The sequence below is a fragment of the Nyctereutes procyonoides genome, unplaced genomic scaffold (genome assembly GCF_905146905.1).
Source record: "Nyctereutes procyonoides isolate TBG_1078 unplaced genomic scaffold, NYPRO_anot_genome, whole genome shotgun sequence".
In the NCBI taxonomy this organism is placed as follows: domain Eukaryota; kingdom Metazoa; phylum Chordata; class Mammalia; order Carnivora; family Canidae; genus Nyctereutes; species Nyctereutes procyonoides.
This window is the reverse complement of record NW_026575049.1, coordinates 29740269-29757809: the sequence shown is the minus strand read 5'-3', so window position 1 is coordinate 29757809 and position 17541 is coordinate 29740269. Positions and strand designations below refer to the sequence as shown.

General features: G+C 57.1%; 1 protein-coding gene across 3 annotated transcripts in view; it reads left to right on the top strand.

Moving 5' to 3' along the window:
• TOM1 (target of myb1 membrane trafficking protein) overlaps window positions 1–17340 on the top strand; it is a 39832-nt gene extending 22492 nt beyond the window's left edge. For 2 of the 3 annotated variants that reach the window (XM_055328389.1, XM_055328387.1), the window contains 10 exons: window positions 2182–2298; window positions 4257–4390; window positions 6344–6377; window positions 6705–6798; window positions 7653–7773; window positions 11400–11475; window positions 13952–14005; window positions 15287–15346; window positions 16302–16341; window positions 16426–17340. In XM_055328389.1, the coding sequence (XP_055184364.1) occupies window positions 2182–2298; window positions 4257–4390; window positions 6344–6377; window positions 6705–6798; window positions 7653–7773; window positions 11400–11475; window positions 13952–14005; window positions 15287–15346; window positions 16302–16341; window positions 16426–16580 (885 nt within the window). In that variant the 3' untranslated portion in view covers window positions 16581–17340. The remainder of the gene's footprint in view (window positions 1–2181; window positions 2299–4256; window positions 4391–6343; window positions 6378–6704; window positions 6799–7652; window positions 7774–11399; window positions 11476–13951; window positions 14006–15286; window positions 15347–16301; window positions 16342–16425) is intronic. The other variant, XM_055328388.1, reaches the window with a different exon arrangement.
• The last annotated feature ends 201 nt before the right edge of the window (window positions 17341–17541 follow it).

Here is a 17541-nt window from a genome sequence, read left to right as displayed (position 1 = left end):
GGGCTCCCTGCGTGGAGCCTGCTTCTCCTCCCTCTGTGTCTCTGCCTCTCTTTCTGTGTCTCTCATGAATAAATAAATAAAATCTTTATTAAAAATAAATAAATAAAGGTACAGGGGAGAGACGCAGGTCTGTGATGGAAACAAAGTGAAACCTGACCTTCTAAAGTGCATCCACTATTCTCACTCTCATTTGGATTTATGAACAGACCTGCCAGCGTCCCTTCCCATCCCAACCTACCTGAAGAGAAACTTCTGTATTTGATCTTTTTTTTTTAATATTTTATTTATTCATGAGAGACACAGAGAGAGAGAGAGGCAGAAACACAGGCAGAGCAGGAAGCAGGCTCTATGCAGGGACCCTGACGTGGGACTTGATCCCAGGTCTCCAGGATCACACCCTGGCCTGAAGGCGGTGCCAAACCGCTGAGCCACCCGAGCTGCCCTGTATTCGATATCTTACAGCAAGTTATAAACTCACCTCCCAGAGTTACAAGTATTACTAGAAAAGTTTTCCCAACTGGACAAAAAATTAAAGGTACATAAAAATTGTAAAATCACCCCACAATCCAAATTTTATGTAACCAGGTTATTATTGTCATCAGTTTGCCTGAAGTCTAACCTCTGCGTGGATTAAGACTGGTTACATCCACTACCAGAGGCTCTTGCTAAACAAAACCAGGTAGGGGTTGTTAATTTGCAGCTCCCCTTTTGTCTTCTGGGGCATAGGAAGGCTTTGAGGTAGGCAGTGATAGCACTCCCGGACTCCGTTGTAATTAGGTCCCATCTGACCCGGACACGCTGGACTTGTGGTCAGTAGTTTTTCCACTAATTTACACTGAGAGTGTTCAGTTAGGCCAAACACCAGATGTTTTTGTGGGGTTTGGAAGGGATCTGTGAACCTCGGTGGATGTACTACTTGTCTGAGCCCCCATTTCTTCACCTATAAAGTCTGGGATAGTGATATGTGCTTTGTTAAGACTATGGTAAAGTTTAATTAGCAGTAAAATTTAAATGCTCGGCACTTCATAGGTGGTCAGTAAATGGTAGGTGCTATCAGGCATCGTGAATTTAATATAGTAACATTCCTGTTCTGAAATCAGCTAGGTCACACGCATCTCTCCAAGTGTAGGCCACTTAATACTAGACCCATGCGGTATTCCAAGGCAAGGGATTCTTTGTCCAGATTAATTTAATTTTTTAAAGATTTTATTTATTCATGAGAGAGTCAGAGACACAGGCAGAGGGAGAAGCAGGCTTCATGCAGGGAGCCCGATGTGGGACTCGATCCCGGGACTCCAGGATCACGTCCTGAGCTGAAGGCAGATTCTCTACCACTGAGCCACCCAGGCATCCCTGTGCAGATTAATTTTAGAACTTCCATACCGATCACTTCCTGGACATTCACAGTGTACACAGTGCTCCTGAGGACACCACCCCACAGAGCCCCACAGCAGAAGACACTGGCCCAGTGGCCCTTCACCACCTCACCTGTGTGGAGACTGTGCAACATGATTTCCACCAATTGCCCAAGCCAAGACCTCGGAACCCTTCAATCACTGAAAACCTGCTGACATCTTTTTAACGTGTGCTAAATCTGAGTATCATACTCCAGTGGGGGAGTGGCGCTGGAACTCACACTTGGGAGAGTCTGGGATACCAGAATAGGCCAGGAGGAGCAAACCAGGAACAAGACAACATCTTGTCCTCACAGGACGGGAGAAGGGAGTAAAAATCCTACCGTCCTAGGAGAGGAGGAGTAAGATCCTGTCACTCTGGGAGGGAAGCAGGCCTCCTGACTCTCTCCTCTCCCTGTGGCTGGGAGCTGCCCCCCGGGGCCTCGTTAGCTACCACCTGGGCCCCGGAGCTGCTAGCACCCTCCAGCCATATCTGTGCTGCACTTAACTCTCAGCTCCGCTCCTTTTGGTCTTCCCTGACCCAGGCTCCCCAGTTTAGAGATGGTGACGGTTGGTAGCACCTCTTTGAGGGGGTCTGGGGGCGAGGGGCAGCCCACCCAAGGCCTCCTAGTGCAGGGCTGTGGCTCAGGAGCCCAGAGGGTACTTGCGGTCGGCTCCTCTGGGGGCCCTCACCCCTGCCCTGGCTACTGGTGCCAGATTCTCCTTGGCGGCGGCGGTTGGCTCTGGACGCCTGGCTTAGCTCACCATGGCCCATGGTGTGTTTCAGATTGCGAAGCTGCGCAGTGAGCTCGAAATGGTGAGTGGGAACGTGAGGGTGATGTCGGAGATGCTGACGGAGCTGGTGCCAACCCAGGCAGAGCCTGCGGACCTGGAGCTGCTACAGGTGAGCCCCACCTTCCCCACCCATGCCACAGTTTTCGTGACTTACTCTGAACTTGGTCACAGTGGGAGAGGTTGAAACCAGGGACTTTGGACTCCCTCACATTGGAATTCGGAGCTCTAGCATTTCCTGGTTTGAACAAAATAGCTCCTCTTGCCTCGGTCTCCTCATCTATAAGATGGTTCTGATTTCCCCCTTTCAGAACACGGAGCTTATTAGCAGGCAGGGGTGAGAGCAACTCCAGCTTTGAGAGGAGAGGGCAGCTGGTCTTGGGCCCCAGGGCTGGTGGGAGCCACAGGTTTTTGCTCTAGGTGTCATGCAGTACTCCCACAGTCCCATCCACAGCTGGGGACCACTGAGGCCCCACCCTACCCATGGAGGTTAGTTCACAGAGGTGCCAAGAAAGCTGGGAGACCCCAGGGCCCAGGAGTCCTCAGGTGTGAGTGATTGGGTTTTCCTGGTGACAGCTCACAAGTAATGAGCACCTCTCATGCACTGGGCTCTGATGTAAACACCTGATAGACATACATTCATTTCATCCTCACCACACCCCACAAGAGGGAGGTTCTGTCATTATCCCTGTTTTCTTGATCAGCATACTGAGGCAAGGAGAGGTCATGGAGTATGCCCAGGGTCACATGGCTAATAAGCAGCAGAGCTGGAATTTGGACCCAGGAGCCTGGGTCCAGTTGCTGCTCTTTTGCTCTTAAAGGGCAGGAGGTGGGGGGTGGTGTAAGGAAGTGAGTACAAAGCCACAAGTGTGCTTGGTCACAGGAGGAAGAGAGGGGAGGTCTACAGGGTGTTGCAAGTCACTCAGGCCCGCCCTGCCCCACATGAAGGCAGATGAGGAATTTCTAGGAGGAGGTGGGTAACAGGGTCCAAAAGAAACCAATGTCAAGAGCAGGGCAGCGTCTGGTCCTCGTGGTGCCTCCTGGAGAAAAGTGCCAACGACCTTGCACCTTGACACTGTGACCCAGGCATCTGTCCACCTAGTGGCTCAAACCTGAAGAAAGAGTCTGTCTTACAAATGAAAAACTTACACTGCTGTGGCTTTTCATTTTTTTCTCTTGCCCAAAGGAGCTTAAATATATAACTTAATGATTAAAAATCAATCAGCAACATGGTGACTAAGTACAGTATGGGATCCTGGAGCAGAAGGACGTTAGTGGGATAACAGCAAGGCTGAAGAAAGTCTGGAATTAGTTCATAGCATTGGCTCAGCGTTAACGTCTTCAGTTTGACAAACGCCAGACTGAGGAGAAGCTGCATGAAGGGTTCACAGGAACTTTATTATCTTGGCAGCTTTTCTGCAAATCTGAAACGATTCCAACGTAAAAAGTATTTAAAAAGGAATTAGGGAAGGGGCACCTGGGTGGCTCAGTTAAGCATCTGCCTTCAGCTGAGGTCATGATCTCAGGGGTCCTGGGATCGAACCCCACGTTGGGCTCCATGCCCATCGAGGAGTCTGCTTCTCCCTCTCCCTCTGCTCTTCTCCACACCTCATGCTCGCTGTCTTGCTCTCAAATAATTTAGGGAAAATAATGAGGGAAAAATTCAGAATCGGAGTTTGCAGATAACAGCTAGAGTGGTCTGGTTTAATTTTTTGTTTTGGTTACCAAAAGATCCTGGTCCTCCAGAGAAGTTATGCTTTGTTCCACTGACCACTTGCATTCTTGGTTTTTCAACCGAGCAAAGGTGGCAATGAGAAGTCGGCACAAAGCCAGGTTAAACCAGCTGCTCTGTCTTGTGTATGGCTTGTCTGCTGCATGTTAGATGTTGGCGTAGATCACTGGAGGTGGGATCCAGAGGCTTGTTTATGGAACCCTGAAAGCTCTCCCTGTGGAGCTTGGAGTCCGGTTTGGAAGCCCCTCCGTCATCCAGGGTGGCACAGGGCTGGAGCCCGAGCCCTGGCCTTGCTCTGGGCCCTGGAGCTGTGATCATCTCTCTTCCTCCACCCGCAGGAGCTCAACCGGACGTGCCGCGCCATGCAGCAGCGGGTTCTGGAGCTTATCCCCCGAATCGCCAATGAGCAGCTCACCGAGGAGTTGCTCATCGTCAACGACAACCTCAACAACGTGTTCCTGCGCCACGAACGGTAGCCCTCCCTCCCCCAGCCTCTGACCAGCTGCCCTAGCCCATTCCCTCCCCTGGCTCCCTCTCTGCACCATCTAAGCTCCTCTCGCCTCCCTCTCAGACACTAGACTACGTGCCTTCAGCTCTCTCCTTCCCCAGTGGGCATGAACTTGACCCCGCCTTCCAGCCACTTCTCCTCTCTTTGCCAGAGTGTGCCCTGCCCCCCGTGCCTGCCCCTGTGCTGTTCCCGTGTCCCTGCACACAGGCCTGCTCTATCCTTGCTCACTGTCTTTGCTCACTCCACCGCTGCCTGGCTCTGGGGCCGTGGACCCGCTAACTACCGCTCTTTGACTCTTTGCACATTACATGACACTCAACTTTAGCAAGAAATGGATTCATTAGAAGAGCCTTTATGAAACAGATAGCTTGGGCAGCCCAGGTGGCTCAGCGGTTTAGCGCCGCCTACAGCCCGGGGTGTGATCCTGGAGACCCGGGATCGAGTCCCACGTCAGGCTCCCTGCATGGAGCCTGCTTCTCTCTCTGCCTCTATCTCTGTCTCTGTCTGTCTGTCTCTCTCTCTCTCTCTCTCTCTCTCTCGATTAAATAAATAAAACCTTAAAAAAAAAAAAGAAAAGAAACGGATAGCTTTCAGAATCCTAAGAGTACAACAGCGAGTCCCACCCACAGTGTGGGAAAGAAAGATCCCAGGACAGCTCAGAGGTCTCAGGGCAGAAACTCCTGGACCATGACTCTAGGGTGCTGCCTTCAGGAAATAAGCCTCAAACACTTACCCACTATCTGTCACTATGTTCAAGAGTCAGCTCTCCAAGAGAGCCTGATTGGCTCAGCTCCATTGTACCCACCAGTTAGTGAAGGGAAGAGGGCCCCTTGAAGGCAGTCACACCAGAATCACAGGAAATGGGAGACGAGCAGCTCCCCAGAGGGCACTCAGGTGCTATTATAGAAGGGGCACCAGGCTCTCTCTGTATCTGAAAATGAGGTTCATGGTGGTGCCTGCCCCGTGGGGTGACTAAGAGTCTACGGAGTGACACCTGTAAGCACTTAGCAGCCAGTGGAGTCTGGGCCAAGACAGTTATCCAGCCTTCACCAGTTCATTTCCTGTCTTTATCCAGCAAGACACTGAGTGATTCTGAGTCAGTCTAGAAAGGGGAGGGACCGCTGTGGGCCACAGCTGCCCAGCACTTCCTGCTTGCTGGCCCAGTAGAATAGAAGAGTCCCTTTCTGCCATTTTGGGGTGTGGGCTGAGGTGGCCCAAGGGCCCAGTCTGGGGATGACTGGGGCCCCTTGACACCCACAGGCATCAGGCCTGACCTACGCCTGCTGCCTCCTAGTTCACTATCCTACTCATAGTGTCTTCACTGGATCCTTGTGTCTGAGAGGCAGGTTTCTCTATCACCCCCTTGGAATAGACAAGGAAGCTGAGGTTCAGAGGTGGCGTACCCACAGTTACTCAGTAGGTGACAGGGCCAGGCCTCAGCAGACCACAGCTCTCTCCAGCCACCTCAGCAGCCTGTTGGCCTGTCAGAGGCTAATCCCAGTGGCTCCATGAAGCAGCGTAAGAGATGTGTGTCTTCTGACACCACTCCGGAGAGCCACTGACAAGCACTCACGTCAGTAGGCTCACTCACCACTGAACACATTTGATAAGACAGCACTTACCTTGCTGTGTGCCGGGCATCTCCACTTTCCTCTTTGTTCTAGCCTGTTCCTGTTTGTTAGTTTACTGCCGGTCATGACAAGTGGCCAGAGAATTGATCATTCGATTGAGACACTCTGACAAGCAAATGAGGAGCACTGTTAACAGTTGCCCAAGGATAGCAGGTGTAAACTGGACCTGTCACCCTAATCGTGACCCACTACCATGGATTTGGAGGCTGGCAGTGTGAAGAGCTCTGCTTGGCCTGTGCTGAGGGGGCCTCTCTGCCTCTCTGACTGCTTGTTTCTGTCTTCATAGGTTTGAACGGTTCCGAACAGGCCAGACTGGCAAGGTAAAGGCACTTTTCTGGGCCCAGATCATGCCTGTGTTGATGGGAAAGAGGAGGAGGGCTGTGCTCACCTCCCTCCCTGGACATCCAGCATAGGATGTGCCTTCTTATCCAGGCTCAGAGAGAAGTCCCCTTCTCGTGTTTTATGTCACTGTTCCTTTAAGGTAACTAAGGCTTTGCCACCAGGTGATGCCCAAGGTTCTTCCCCACCTCCCAGGGGGTGCAGCTGAGCTAGAGGCAGAGTGGGGATGACTCCCTGATTCCCTGTCCTGGCTACTGGGGCACTTGTGGCACATCCTTGAGCAACGGTGGCATCTCCCTTCTCCCCAGGCCCCACGAGAGGCCGAGGCGGCGGCTGACCTGATCGACATGGGCCCTGACCAGGTGGCCACTGGCAGCCTCTCATCCCAGCTGGCAGGAATGAGTAAGTGCAGTGTGCCCCTACTGGCCGAGGGCACATCATGTTGCTGTGGGCACCCCTGCAGCTTGGAGGTGCCCTCCTATTAGACTGGTGGAGCTGGAGTGCCAGCAGCACAACATCAGCCCAAACCTTACCTTACCAGGCTGAGCCCCACTGCAAGGTTGTGTACCCAGGACTGAACACAGGGGGCTCTCCCCCACAGCCTGCAACTCCTAAGCCCCCTCGGACCTCAGAAGTCCACTGCTCTGTGGTCGCCCCTCGACACCGAATCCTCTGTGATATGAGCCATCTGGGTGACCTTAGGCTAGTCACTTGAATGTCCCGTGTCCCCTTAGCTCCTGTGTAATGGGCAGGAACGGGCCCTTCCTCCAGGATCACCATGAGGACTGGGTAAGCACACGCATGAAGGGGGCCCAGGGTGTGCACCCGGGACATGATAGCAGTTGCCATCACCATCACTGTGATGAGTCTCCCTGCTGCTGGCTGCCTGCCAGTGCCAAGCCCTAGGAAGTCATCAAGGGCCTGCTCTGAACTGCTACAACTAGGCTGTTTGAAAACACCGCCACACGTCTGATCACTCACCCAATGCTCAGCCATGTACTGTGCCAGATGTGCGAGGCAGGTTTCCTGTTCTCACAGCTGCCCTGGGCGGGAGCCTGTGCCTCCACCTTAAAGAGAGGAAGTCACATGGCCGTGGTCCCTCAGCCAGCAGGTGGCCTGCCCCAGCCATACACCTGCACTGTCCCCACCCCCCACCCTGTGCTTCTCCAGAGTCCTCCCTGGGCCTGGCAGCTCAACTGCTGCTTAGCATGCAGGGACCGTTGGTGGGCCCTTCATGTGTCTTTCTGTCCCCGCAGACCTCGGCTCCAGCAGCGTAAGGGCTGGCCTGCAGTCTCTGGAGGCCTCTGGCCAACTGGAAGGCGAGTTTGACATGTTTGCACTGACCCGGGGCAGCTCTCTGGCTGACCAACGGAAAGAGTGAGTGGCCCCGGGCCCAGCCTATTCCCTGCAGTTTGGGCTGCTCCCTGTCAGGGCAGAGCCGCTCAGGATCCCTGAACCCAGCTGCTTGGCACACCACGTGGAAGGGCGCACGGCCCCCTGCCCTCCTCGGGATGGCAGAGCTGCTATCTTCTAGATCAGTCCCTTGTGGCCTAGACACCCTGCAGCCAAGAGGCAGACTTGGTGCCCCCTGGGCAGGCCTGGGCGAGGGAGGGGTCCCCTGTGCCTTGATGAACCACTGTATGCCAGAATCTTACATAATCTGATCAGAGGAGGAGGGCAAGGCCCCAGAGGGCTGGGTCATTTGCCCCAAGTCAGGCCGTTGATCCTTGGCAGCACTAGGTTGAGAGCCCAGGGCTGCTAGTTCCATACTGCATCAATAGCCTGAGCCATCACCACTACATGGAGGCCACACAACAGGCCCTCCAGGGCAGGCAGGGAAGATCCCTGAGAAGACCTCGGGGACTCGTCTGGTCATTTGTGATAATCCCTAGCCACCCTTAACTTTCCCCCCAAAGTCCCTATGGCTCCACTGGGCCTACCCCTCGCACTGGAGCTGGGGTTCTGTCCTTGTCTGGGAAGTGTTTTCAGGGAGGTGCTTTCAGCAGCCAAGGCTGGCCCTTTGCCTCAGCTTCTCGGGAGTGGCCCCATACAGGTGTGTCAGGGGAAGCTTTGCTTGCTATTCTCAGCCCTTGGTTCAGGACCCAGGACCGAGCTGTGGGCAGCCAAGATTTACAGCCAAGGAGAGCTCTAGAGTAAGGGATTCCCTCACCAGTTGCCCCTTGCTCCCCAGTGCTCATTGTGGTCATTTGAATGGCCTTCACCTCCCCACCTTGCCCTATCTGGGAACTGTCAGTGGGCCCCCGGGGGCCCTGGGATGTCCTCACCACACCACAGCCAGGTCAAATCCGTTAGGCTGCAGCCAGCCTGGCTGCATGGGGCTACTCAGCCCTGGCAGCTGACCGTAGGCAGCCTGGGCTAGGAGCTGCATCTTTGGGAGTCTGCACACCCAGGCTGCGGTGCTCAGGGCCCAGCAGCTCACGGTTGCCATGGAGTTTGGGGCACTGTGAGATCGTGGTGTGGAGGGAAGCTAATGAGTCCAGTGGGATTTGCAGCCTGGAGGGTAGTCCAGCTTGCCATCCTGGCTGAGGCCTGCTTTTATGCCATCGCTCCTTTGGGGAATAGGCCCTGGGGACAGAGAAAAGCCTACCTAGTCCCTGCTCTCCAGAGCCTGCAACCTCATGGGGAGTAAGATGCACAGACCACTGCCGTGCCACACTACATGCTCTCCTGGAGGGGTGGGCCAGGCTCCACGGACACATGTCGTGGCAGGCAGCTCTACAGAGGGGGCTCAGGGCTGGACCTCCAGGATGAGAGTCAAGAAGGCCATTTCAGGCTAAAGAACAGTGAGTACAAAGCTCAGAGGCAGGGGGAGCATGAGATGCCAGGGGAGGGCACATCCTGTATATACATTCTTGGGTCATGGGTCCTCGCAGGCCCTCCCTGGGGACTAGTTTCCTCCACAGCAAAAAGCACCCCACAGGGATGAGAGTGCCCTAGCATCGAGTTCCTCTTTGTTCTGCTTGGTAATTACCTCCCCCCCCCCCCCCAGCTTCAGCTGGATCTTCTAGCCCTGACCGGCCTTTAGACTCCCCTCCTCCACCTGTTTCCCAGGGTGCTTGAATCATCTGAGGCCTCTTCTGCCCACCTGGTGTCTGACCCACACCTCCCTCTGCCTCTCTGGCTCCCACTTCCCTCTAATCTGTACCAGCTCTGCGACTGCTCACCAGGAAACCGGCTCCTTGTGAGTCCCTGTTTCTGCTCCAGCCTCGACGGCAGCTGCCACCATCGTGGCCTCTAGCTGACCAGGCCTTTCCACTTGGGACGCCAATGAGAGCAATAGGGAGCATCTCAATGAGCCAGACTCAGAGCGCCTTAGCCAGGCTTTGTTGGAAGTGGATTGCTCTTCCTCACCTTCTTCTGTATCATCATCCTGGGGACACGCTCCACTCCCCACCACCCCCCCCCAGTGCCACTGTCATCCAGGTGGCACTAGCTCCAGCCCCTGTCCACCAGCCCCCCACACCCCTCTGAGGGGTAGCCGTCCCCACTCCTGCCTGCACTGGATGTTTGCAGCAGACACCGGCCCAGCATCTACAGCTGGGAGTGGGCCTTGTGGGCTTCCTCTGGTGGGAGTGTCTTCAGCCCTCCACTGCCACAGGCTTGGCCCAGGGGATGGCCAAGCTTCATCCTCAGGGCTCTGTGGGTTGGAGAGACACAGAAAAGCAGAGGTGGGGGATATAATTGGGAAAGAACATGTAGTTCTTTTGAGTGAAGAAAAGGATCAGTTTCTGTATGTTCGTAGGGCTGGATGTGCCTTACTCTACTTTTTTTCCATGACACACCTGCCGTGTCTCAGAGGGAAAGCAACATGGCTACTTCCATAGCCTGAGTGGGCAGGTCTTCCCTGGGTCAGAACGTATGGCTCAGTCTTAGCCATCACTTCCTCCTCAGCGGCTCTCACTGCCCAGAGTCAGCCAGGCCTGCAAAGCTGCTGTCCAGAAGGGCGTGAGCACCCCACCTGCCACCCCCACCACCACCCCCTGCGCAGCCCTGCAGATAGTCCGAAGCTCACCAGTGGAAGGAGCCATGTAACTGGGGGATGAGCTAGCTAATGCTTGCACTCTCCTGGCCAACTCTGCATCCTGCAGGAGGCAGTGGGTGGCAGGGCTGTCAAAGTAGCTGCCTGGGAATTTGGGGTCTTACTCAAGAGGCCATTTGAAGTGCCAGGTCTCCCCCATTCCCAGGAAAGCCATTTGGCATTGCAGGGGTTTCATTCAATGGGGCCCCAGTTCTGAAGCCTTGACCTGGCCCACCCCTAAGTGCAGGGCTTTTCCTTCTGTGGCTGCGATTGTGCGAGGCACTTCTTCCCCTCAAGCCTGGGCTGGGACGTTGCTGAGCCCTCCCCTCCTGCTGATGCTTCAGAGGGAGAATAAGTGCTCTTTCCCAGAGTCAGGGCTGGGTCCCCAAGGCCTCTGGCACATCCCCCCACCCCGAGACTCACCTCAAACACAGCAAACACCCTCCCGGTGCTCTGTGCCCTGCCTGGCTGGCTGGCATCACCCAGGAATTTAGAGGCCCCTCCACCAGGCTACCAGGGCAGGGCAGGGGAGAGCTTCATGCTGGAGAGCCATGCGGATGGCATCCCACCCAGCCATCTGCGTGGCTGTTTTGCCGTCTGTGTGGCTGTTTTGAGCAGCAGAAGGGAACTCCCCATCCAAAGGTGGCCTTACACAGAACCACGATTTATTACATCACAAAGTGGAAGCTCCTCAAAGAAGGTTCTGGAGATACAAATTCTCCATGGGCATGGGGCACTGGGGCTATTTCTTATACCTGGAGTGAGAGCCATTGGCGGACACCAGCCTCTGTCACCTCAGCCTTGCCGCCACCTGTCATAGTCACATGTCTGAGCCCAGGTCAACCGTTACCCAGGCAGGTCCACACAGGATGTGAGTCTGGCTCGTCCCCACCCACCCCTGCATCCCATCACGCCTGGTACAGCAAGGGCAGCATTCACGGTTGTGGGGGTCTCTGTGTTTCAGGGTGAAATATGAAGCCCCCCAAGCAAGAGATGGTCTGGCGGGAGCCCTGGATGCCCGACAGCAGAGCACTGGAGCGGTAAGCAGAGGGTCTGCTGCCATCTTGTCCAGAAGGAAGACCAGGGAATACCTGCCCACCGGCCTCCCCGTGCACTGAGCCCTGGCCCCTTCCTCACATGGTTCTGCAGTTGGCCCTTTGCAGCTAGTGTGGTGATTCCCACTTCACAGTGAGGAAGGGTTGGAGCAAGGACTTGGACAGCCCGAGTGTGAACCAGAGAGCTGGACTCCGTAGCCTGGGCTCCCATCCCAGCGCCACGGCTTCCCAGCTGTGCGTCCTGAGGCACAACGCCAACTTGAGTAGCGGCCTTGGGTAGGATGCGTCGGAGGGGCGTTCAAGGTGCTTGGCGGAGTTAGAGCTCTGTCAACATCCTCCAGAGACTGTTGTCTGCAGGAGTGTGGACAGAGAGGCCCAAAGGACAGACCCTAAGCTGCAGGGGGCCATCTGGGAACCATTTTAGTTCCATCGAAGTGCTTGGCCATGTGGGGGACTGTTAGCCAAGTGCCCAGTGGGCACCCTCTCTGGGTGACCCCTCCACCTTGGCAGGAACTCCAAGTCTAGTTCTCATCCCTTTGAATTCATCCCTGGATGCCTTTGGGGTGGCAAGAATTCTTGTTCCAGTAAGTGGACAGAGTAGCTCCTGGGGAGGCAGTTAGAAACGGCAGGGCCCGGGGGTCGGAGAGGCAGGAGCAGCGAAGGGTTGGCAGAGGAAAGGGCCGGTGACAGCACAGGCCTCTGAGGCCCGGGTGGGACTGAGTGACAGGAGACAGAGCCTGAGGGACAGCTAGGAGCCCCGTGTGAGGTGGAGGTCATGGTCCGTCTTGAGTGGAGGGGAATGTAGAAAGATGAAGCTGCCCAGGATGCCCGTGGGTAGGGCGTCCCAGAGACTCCCCAGAGGTGTCCCCAGCATCTTAGGAATCATTCCCAAGTCAGAGCAGAGCAAGACCTGGCACTATGGAGGCAGGAGCAGCTCGAGCTTCACACGCCTCCCACACGTGCATGTACTGTGCCCGGGCACCAAGCAGAGCACACTCACACCCGTGTCTCAGAGCCTCTTGTTCTTTTCCTTTGTAAGTGGTCATCTGTGCAACCTGTGCCCTGTGTGTGCCTCTCTGAGGCCTCACACAGACCCTGAGGGCATCTTACTATCCTCCTGGGCAGATGAGATCCACTGACAGGCCAAGTGAGGCAGCAGGTTTAACATTTTTAGTGCAGCGCCTGGCACAGAGTGAGGCCTTTCACCTTCCCAGCGCTGCTGGATGCTTCTCCCCACCTACAGGCAGGAAAACCAAGGCTTGGTTTTGCGAGGTTGTTTGACAGCTGCTGGTCTTTCTGGCTCCACAGCCAGTGCTGGTAGTAAGAGCCCCAGATGGCTGCAGAGTTCTAAGGAACACAGGCGAACTCTCCAGAAAATCTGGCTCCTGGAATCCAGATGAATGTGAACACTCTGGAAGCCTGCTGGAAGCTGTTCCCTCTCGGGCCACCTGGCTTCTCGGGGGCAGAGGTTAACTCTACAGCCAACCCCTTCTAGTTGCAGCTGCAGGAGCTGCTGCCCAGAGACAGGTGTCACTCACCCAGGGACACACAGCAAGGGCCACACACGTCAGGGGCACCAAAGAACTAGAACCTGGATCTCCTGGCTCCTACACCACCTTGCAAGTTAGCCAAAAGGAGAAAACACACACCTCTACTTGCCAAAAAGCAGAAGCTGCTGAGTTACTGTTTATTCCTCTGATCACTCGAGAAATTTAAGCAGCTTCCATCAGATGAGGGTATGATGTTCTTAAAACTGTCCATAACCACCTGCCTCCAAGGTGTGTACATCTGGCTGGGTGGTTGTAAGGCTTTCTCCCACTAACTGTCAGGCTGGGTTCCAGGCAGCAAAGTACAGCATGGAATCCAGAGCCAGCTCTACGGGCAGCCAGTGTTTGCCCCAGGCTTCATGAGTCCCACGACTGGGGGTGCTGGACAGCGTGTGCCACTCTGAGCCGGTCTGTCCAGGACTGGGGAGGCAGGACTCCAGTCCCCCTCTGCCACCCATCATCCGGGTCCTCAGGAATCCTGTTTGCCCGTCGATAAACACAAGGGAACTGAGTAAGCTAGTGTTCCAATCCCGAGACACCCATCAGAGTCCCCGGACAGCCAGGGGACTGGCTAACAGCTGCCTGCATGCTGGGATTGCTCAGGTCTGTCCCCAAGTTGAGGGAAAGGGAGGAGAAGCTTTGCCTGGCTCATTCAGGACTCTGGGGTCCCAGGGCCTCTGTAGAGACACCCTCTGCTGCTTCCTGGTCCCCTTACCTGTCACCACAGCACCAGTACCTGCACAGGTGTGCATACACACACGCATGCACACACACACCCATACACATGCGAGGCCTCCTAAGGTGGTAATAGGCCTAGCTACTTAAAAAGGAGTGTCCACGTTGGAGAAGGCTGCCAGCATACCAGTGGCCCTGTCCCTGCCCTTCCCACCACAGCGTGACCTTTTCTCACCCAGATGGGAGGCAGCAGTGAGAAGAGCCTCAGTGCCTGGATGATGAGACAAGGCATGGTGAGGAGAGACCAGGCTGGCTGACCCCGAAAGCCAAGGCTGCCACTAGCAGGGGTTCCACCCAGGGGTGCTGTTGGAGGGGGTGGACTGTTAGGAATTAGGGGTGCTGTGGGTGCCCCCCACCCAGCACTCAGCGCAGTCCCACCTCCTCTGCCCCCGCTTCCAGGGCTCCTTGGGGCCTGCTTCCGGCTCCGGCTCCTGACTCGGAAGCAAGGCCAGGTGGCCCGCCTGGCAGCTGGGAGGTGACTGGGCTCTCTGGTTCTGGGCCAAGTGCCAGCAGAGTGCTGAGTGGGGAAGGAGCTGGTGTGGGCAGCTAGAGGATGTGCTGCCGCCGGAAAGTGGGCTCCTGCTCTGCTCCAGGCCCTGCTTCCACTGGGGCCCGCTGGTGCTGGGGACAGTGAACTTGGGGACAGAACTGGCTTGGCTGGGGATGGACTGTCATCTCTCTCTCTTCCCAAAGTAGCTGAATAGTACCTTGCGCTTCTCAGCACCTCCCCCTGCCAGAGTCCTTCTGTCCGTCCCCTCCTTTCATTCCCACAGCAGCCTGGACAGTAGGTACGGTAGGTAGGTACGAGTGAACTCTGCAGATGAGGGAAGCCGGGTCAGAGAAGTCACCTGCCCAAGCCACACGTGTGAAGGGCAGGACAGACTGCCGTCCCTGACTCTGTCCCAAAGCCCCCCCCCCCCCCCCGGTCCTCACACCATAAAAGGAAGCCCCCAGCCCCCGTGTTTGTGGCACAGAGCCAAAGGCCCTGTGAGCGGCCACACAGCCCCCGAGTCAGCAGCCTGGCCTGTCTGGGCACTTGGGCACCTCCCTGCACTCCGGCGCTTCTCTGCCCTGCCACCATGAGCTCAGAGTCCCCAGAGGGGCCGGGAGACAGGCCGGCCACCCCTGGCCCAAGCCATTCCCTACCACACAGGGTCAGCCCCTCCCTGGACTTCAAATACTCTTCCATCAGATGCTCCTCCACACGCTTGGCATGTGGCAGCAGGGGGGTCCGTCCCTTCCTCACGTCCCCGCCCCCTGCCTAGCTACTGGCCCTGCATCCCCCTTGACCACAGCCCAGCACGGCGGCAGGAGCCACGTTGGAGGGATACCAGGATCTTGACCTCCCCAGAAGGGTGTGGGGCACATGTGGCCCCACTTCATAAGTGAGGAAGCTTGAGGGTTGGGGGTGACGCCATAGGCCGGCCAACCTATGGGCCCCAAGCTTATGGGGCCTTCCACCCAGTGCACTGCCCCTCACTGCCGTCCTCCCCCTCCCCCGCCCTTCCTTCCAGATCCCCGTCACCCAGGCCTGCCTCATGGAGGACATCGAGCAGTGGCTGTCCACTGACGTGGTGAGTCGGGGCCCCCCAGCCCAGAAGCAAAGCCTCAGGCGCATCCCTCACCCACCTGACAGCGGGCCGTTTCTCTCACGAGGAAGGACGTCACGGGCAGCGTGAACATGACAAGGACGGAGCATCCATGTGGGCACTCCCACCCCGCCCGCCCCCTCGGGGCACTCCCTTCGGAGGCAGCCTGGGCACTGCACACCTCACAGCTGCCTGAGCCACCATGGGTCCCTGGGAACATCAGCCCGAGGGGAGGAGGGGGGCTGAGGGTAAGCATGGCAGCGCTGAGCCCCCAGGCCTGTCCGCGAGGCACCTGCAGCAGCCCCGTCTTACAGACCAGGAGACTGCTGAGCCCTGGGGGAGGCAGGGGCCTAGGCTGTCTGCAGAGCCCTGCGCCCCCCCCTCCCCCAGCAGAAGGGGCAGCCAGCCTCTGCTGTCCCAGCGACAGCGACAGCCGGGCTCCTTCCCCCGCATCTCCCGCCCCCACATTGGGCACCAACAACCAAGGGCCTGAGCGCTCCCAGGTACAGAGGCTGCCTTCTGCCAACGGCCAAGGCTGTGTTTCTGCCCCAGGTCAGGCAAGGGCCCATGTCAGGTGGACACAAAGGCATCCTCACCCCACCTGTAGCCTGTGTGGTCCCCACCTCTGGGTCCCTTCCCACCACAAGGGCAAGTCTGCCCACCTACACCGGGCAGGAAAGGGACTGCTACTTAGGACCCAGGGGCTACACACCACACCCGGGGCTTGGCACTCAGTGTGATGACCGTCTTAGCTTCTCGACAACCAGTTTTACCAAGCGGGAAACTGAGGCATGGAGCAGTCAGGTGACACCCAAGTCTGCAGCTCAGGAAGGGGTGGGGCCGAGGTTCGGGTCCTGGGCCCAGCCAGAGGCTGAGTCCACCCTTACCCCCGATCCCACGCCCGGACCCCTGTGGTAACCTCTGCCTCCTGCCTTCTCAGGGGAATGACGCGGAGGAGCCCAAGGGCGTCACCAGCGAAGGTAGGGTGCCCTGCCCACTTGCCCGCCCGCCCCTCTCCCCTATGGCCGCAGAACCCACCCCTAGTCCCCTTCTTGTTCCTGTAGAATTTGACAAGTTCCTGGAAGAACGGGCCAAAGCCGCCGATCGATTGCCCAACCTCTCCAGCCCCTCAGCTGAGGGCCCCCCGGGTCCTGCTCGTGGCGCTGCCCCTCAAAAGAAGAGCCAGGAGAAAGAGGAGGACACGCTGTTTGCCTTATGAGCAGGGGGCCTGGCGCCTGCAGCCCGAGCCCCTGCTGCTCTCATTCCCCTTGGCCGGGGCTGCTTTCCCTCCTTCGGTGTTAAGGCTGCGTTGAGGATGGCTTCTTACCCCTTCTCTCCTCCTCGACGATGGGCTGACCCAGCCATGCTGGGCCTCGCCACTTGGGCTGTGGAGGGGCAGCTGGATGAATTGGGGTAACAGGACAGGTTCCCGTTGGGAGCTGGGCCCCCTCTGCCTCCTCCTCTGCCCCAACCGACCACTACTTTGCTGAAAACCAGGAGGTCCTGTGACAGACAGGCTGGCTGCCGGGTCTCCCTGGTGTGACTCCTTGCCCTGGGTGATCCCCTTCCTGGATGCAACCCCGGAGGAGCCCACACTGCCAGTCGAGGCCTGGCTAGGGGCCGGATATGGCACAAGCTTTGTCACAGCCCCGGGTCTGTTCCCCAGCACCTGCTTGTGGGGCCCCCAGGTTTGGGTAGCTGCTGAAGGCGGGGTGTGTGGCCCTCTGCCAAGCTGCCTGCTGTCCAGGTACGAAACTGCACACGGTGCGGGGAGGCCTCACCAGCCCCAGGCTGCAGAGGGGAGGCTTCCGGGGCTGTCCGCAGCACCCCCATGACCTCCACTGCCTTCCCTGCATCCTCGCTCTGTCCCTCCCAAGCGAGGCTCCCCCCGGGCACTGGGCCCACCCACCTGTTGGCCGACCTTGTACTGGGAGAGGTGTCTTTTGTAACCCAATTAAAGATAGAAAAGCATCCTGCTAGCAATGCCGTTCAGTCTCCAGCTGGGAAGTGACCTGTTGGCCTCACCAGACAGGGATGGTTTGGGGCCGGGCTGGGGGCCACCCAGGAGTTAAGCACCTGCAGATGGCACAAGTGGAACAGCAGGATGGGGCATCCAGCAACACCTCTGAGCAGGTGTGGGCAGGTGCAGTCACTTGCCCTGCTGGGAGGCCCCACTACCA